The sequence below is a fragment of the Salvelinus fontinalis genome, chromosome 29 (genome assembly GCF_029448725.1).
Source record: "Salvelinus fontinalis isolate EN_2023a chromosome 29, ASM2944872v1, whole genome shotgun sequence".
NCBI lineage: Eukaryota > Metazoa > Chordata > Actinopteri > Salmoniformes > Salmonidae > Salvelinus > Salvelinus fontinalis.
The window spans coordinates 18,889,220-18,891,966 of NC_074693.1; the positions used below are offsets into that span (position 1 = coordinate 18,889,220).

General features: G+C 43.4%; 1 protein-coding gene across 1 annotated transcript; it reads left to right on the forward strand.

The window, feature by feature from the left end:
* The first annotated feature begins 597 nt into the window (after window positions 1-597).
* On the forward strand, window positions 598-2,464 carry LOC129827253 (uncharacterized). Its single transcript, XM_055887989.1, has 4 exons — window positions 598-663; window positions 919-1,014; window positions 1,169-1,262; window positions 1,392-2,464. Exons 1-4 carry the CDS (start codon window positions 598-600, stop codon window positions 2,333-2,335), a joined length of 1,200 nt encoding a protein of 399 aa, XP_055743964.1. The 3' UTR covers window positions 2,336-2,464.
* Window positions 2,465-2,747: the final 283 nt, after the last annotated feature.

Below are 2,747 nucleotides of genomic sequence, written 5' to 3' on the forward strand. Positions count from 1 at the left end.
TAATCCTACTGTTGACAAATATTTAGTATGGTGACGGTTGTTTATCAGATTAGCCTACTTTTAAGAAGAATTTGAATTAGAAATACACAATTAAAATCGAAATTGAACTAGAAATTAATGACAAATATGGCCTCATATATTTTTTTAGCAAGAGAGCTTTGAAATAGTGGATTTGTCCATTAGTTTAGCATTTCGTATTTTACTAGGATCCCCATTAGCTGTTGCCAAGGCAGCAGCCACTCTTCCTGGGATTCTGACAGAGATAACACATTACATCAAACAAAATATTGTGCATTATACAAATGTACATTGCTCCATTATCACATTACATTATTACAATACTACATGACATTAAAAACTTCCCACCCATAAACCCTATCTTAATTTATCTAATTTTATTTCAATTACAATGAAGTAGCAGGAGAGAATTTACAGTTTTCAGTTACGTCACTGTCACCTCTACACCAATTTGTGTGGCCTCTGTGATATATAAACTGGTGTAGCACTGCGCACCCCATTCATTCAACACCCGTGATCCGAACTGCAAGGAACTCACCAGTCCGTGCCATTTTTCTTCTGGACATTTCTTCTAAAATAATGGGCACAATGATAAAGAAGAAAATCGGAAATTCAAGCCCGAATAATACCAAAAGTATGAAAAGGGTGAGTAGGACCTTGTATTGTTTTACTCTGATTTTGGTATGTTTTCAGATGTGTCATGTGTAGGCTATGGGAAATGCATGGAAAAATTGAATAATAATAGCCTCATGCTTTGCAGTGATAGCTAACATGTACAGTAGCTAACATACTGTATACATCAGTATGGTATTATACCTAAATTAAGCTAAATTAGGCGTAGACAAAAATAAATCAGTTTGATTACAATTAGCACCTCTCCCCCCTCTTGTCTCGATGCAGATGTTAAAGCCAGTTATAGAGAAGAAAAGACGAGACCGAATAAATCAGAGTCTTAGCGAGCTAAGGATTTTGTTACTGAACTACAAATTAGATTCGGTGAGTTTTTCAATCCATCTAATCCTATCTAGCCTTCATTGTTGTAGTCTGTGAGTCTATAGCGCCGTCCAAAGGCTTTTACGTGGCTGTTTATTTTAATTTGAACCTGTTTCCTTATTAGTCTATTCACTCTATTCATCTTGACCACTCACAGCGTTTACAGAACCCCAAACTGGAGAAAGCAGAGATTCTAGACCTGGCCGTGGAATATCTTCAAAAAAGGACAGACAAACAAAGCATAAGCAATGGTAAGTCTATCTAATTAGCTCTAGGCCTGCAAGTGTGTTTGCGAATGATCATCTGCAATGCATGAAATTGTCTGCAAAGATTCAAAATAAAAAATGTTTCCCTCTCCCACCCTTTAACTTTTTTTTTAGATTGTTCCAGCCAGGCTGTGTGTGGGCCGAAGGAGGTGCAGCAGGTTATTCACAGTGAGGTCTCCATGGCAGACGTCCCCAGTCCCCCAGCAGCAGCATACTCCAGGTCTGCTCTCCCTGCCATCTACACCGCAGGCTTCCAGCAGTGTGTCTCTCACCTGGCTGGCTTCATGGGCAGCAGCAGCCCCTTGGAGAGAGAGGGCTTCATCCTCCTCCAAGGGCTGAAGAGCTACATAGACAGTCAGTGCCCAACCACAAACACCAGTACAGCCTTGTACCCATCCAGTCAGTACCCAACCACAAACACCAGTACAGCCATGTACCCATCCAGTCAGTACCCAACCACAAACACCAGTACAGGGCAGCTGCAGTGCCCATCCTCCTCGTCATTAACAGACATCCATCTGAGGTCAGGTGGTGAGGAGATGGCTCATTGGGCGGACATGGTGCCTGTGAGAGAGGGATGCCGTCCCTCTAAACAGGGGGCAGTTCTCTGCCCCCGCAAATCCACTTTGTCGACCACCCACCATTCTTCCTGCCAACCAAATGACCACTCGTACCCCTTGTCACCTGACTACCTCTCCCCACCTCTGTCTCCTTGCCTTTCTTGTTCTTCTTCGGTTTTCACCACCCCTCCTCCCTACTTCTCGTTTCCCTGTCACTTTAGTTTCCCTCCTAGCCTGTCACCTATTTCCTCCAACCCCTCATCCTGCTCCGGGTCCCCGTCGCGACATAACGTCCCTTCTCCTCCACTTGGTTTTTCACCCACCCTCCCTCTCTCAAGGCCTCCCACCCTCCCTCTCTCAAGTCCTCCCACCCTCCCTCTCTCAAGTCCTCCCGGCCTCCCTCTCGTCCCCTTTCCCTCCCATATGTCTCTATGGTCCCCTGTGCCTGCACGAAGGCAAGAATTATTTATTAGCTCCACACACTGGAGACCCTGGTAGAAAGCCAGGTGAGCGTCAACTGACAGAGGGACTATGAAACAGTTCAACTGGACCAACGTTAGAGAAACTGACAAGAGGAGAGAGCCACCTGGTGGAGATCATGGAGGTAACCTGAACATGACCCTGCTGCTGCTGACATTTAATATGGTGCTCTTCTCGTTTGATCAACTTTCCTCATCATTTCTGAAATGTTCCCCATATTTGTAACACGTTAGTATTCATAATCTCTCTCTTTCATTTTTTAGATTATCCTTGTAAATATGAATTTCATAAACTGTGTATAAATATATATATATTGTCCTGTAAATATATTGTTAGAGAATAAACTGAACTGTACAATGGAACCATAACTCAATCGTTCTTCTTCTGATGGTTAGGATGATTCTCGGCCTGTGCCTGAATGCTCTGTAAA

What these genes read in the sequence shown, in the direction of transcription:
- LOC129827253 (XM_055887989.1), top strand. Translation starts at nt 598, where the DNA reads ATGGGCACAATGATAAAGAAGAAAATCGGAAATTCAAGCCCGAATAAT. An exon ending in ATACCAAAAGTATGAAAAGG is followed by an intron (nt 664 to 918) that starts GTGAGTAGGACC and finishes GTCTCGATGCAG; the next exon opens with ATGTTAAAGCCAGTTATAGA. An exon ending in CAAACAAAGCATAAGCAATG is followed by an intron (nt 1,263 to 1,391) that starts GTAAGTCTATCT and finishes CTTTTTTTTTAG; the next exon opens with ATTGTTCCAGCCAGGCTGTG.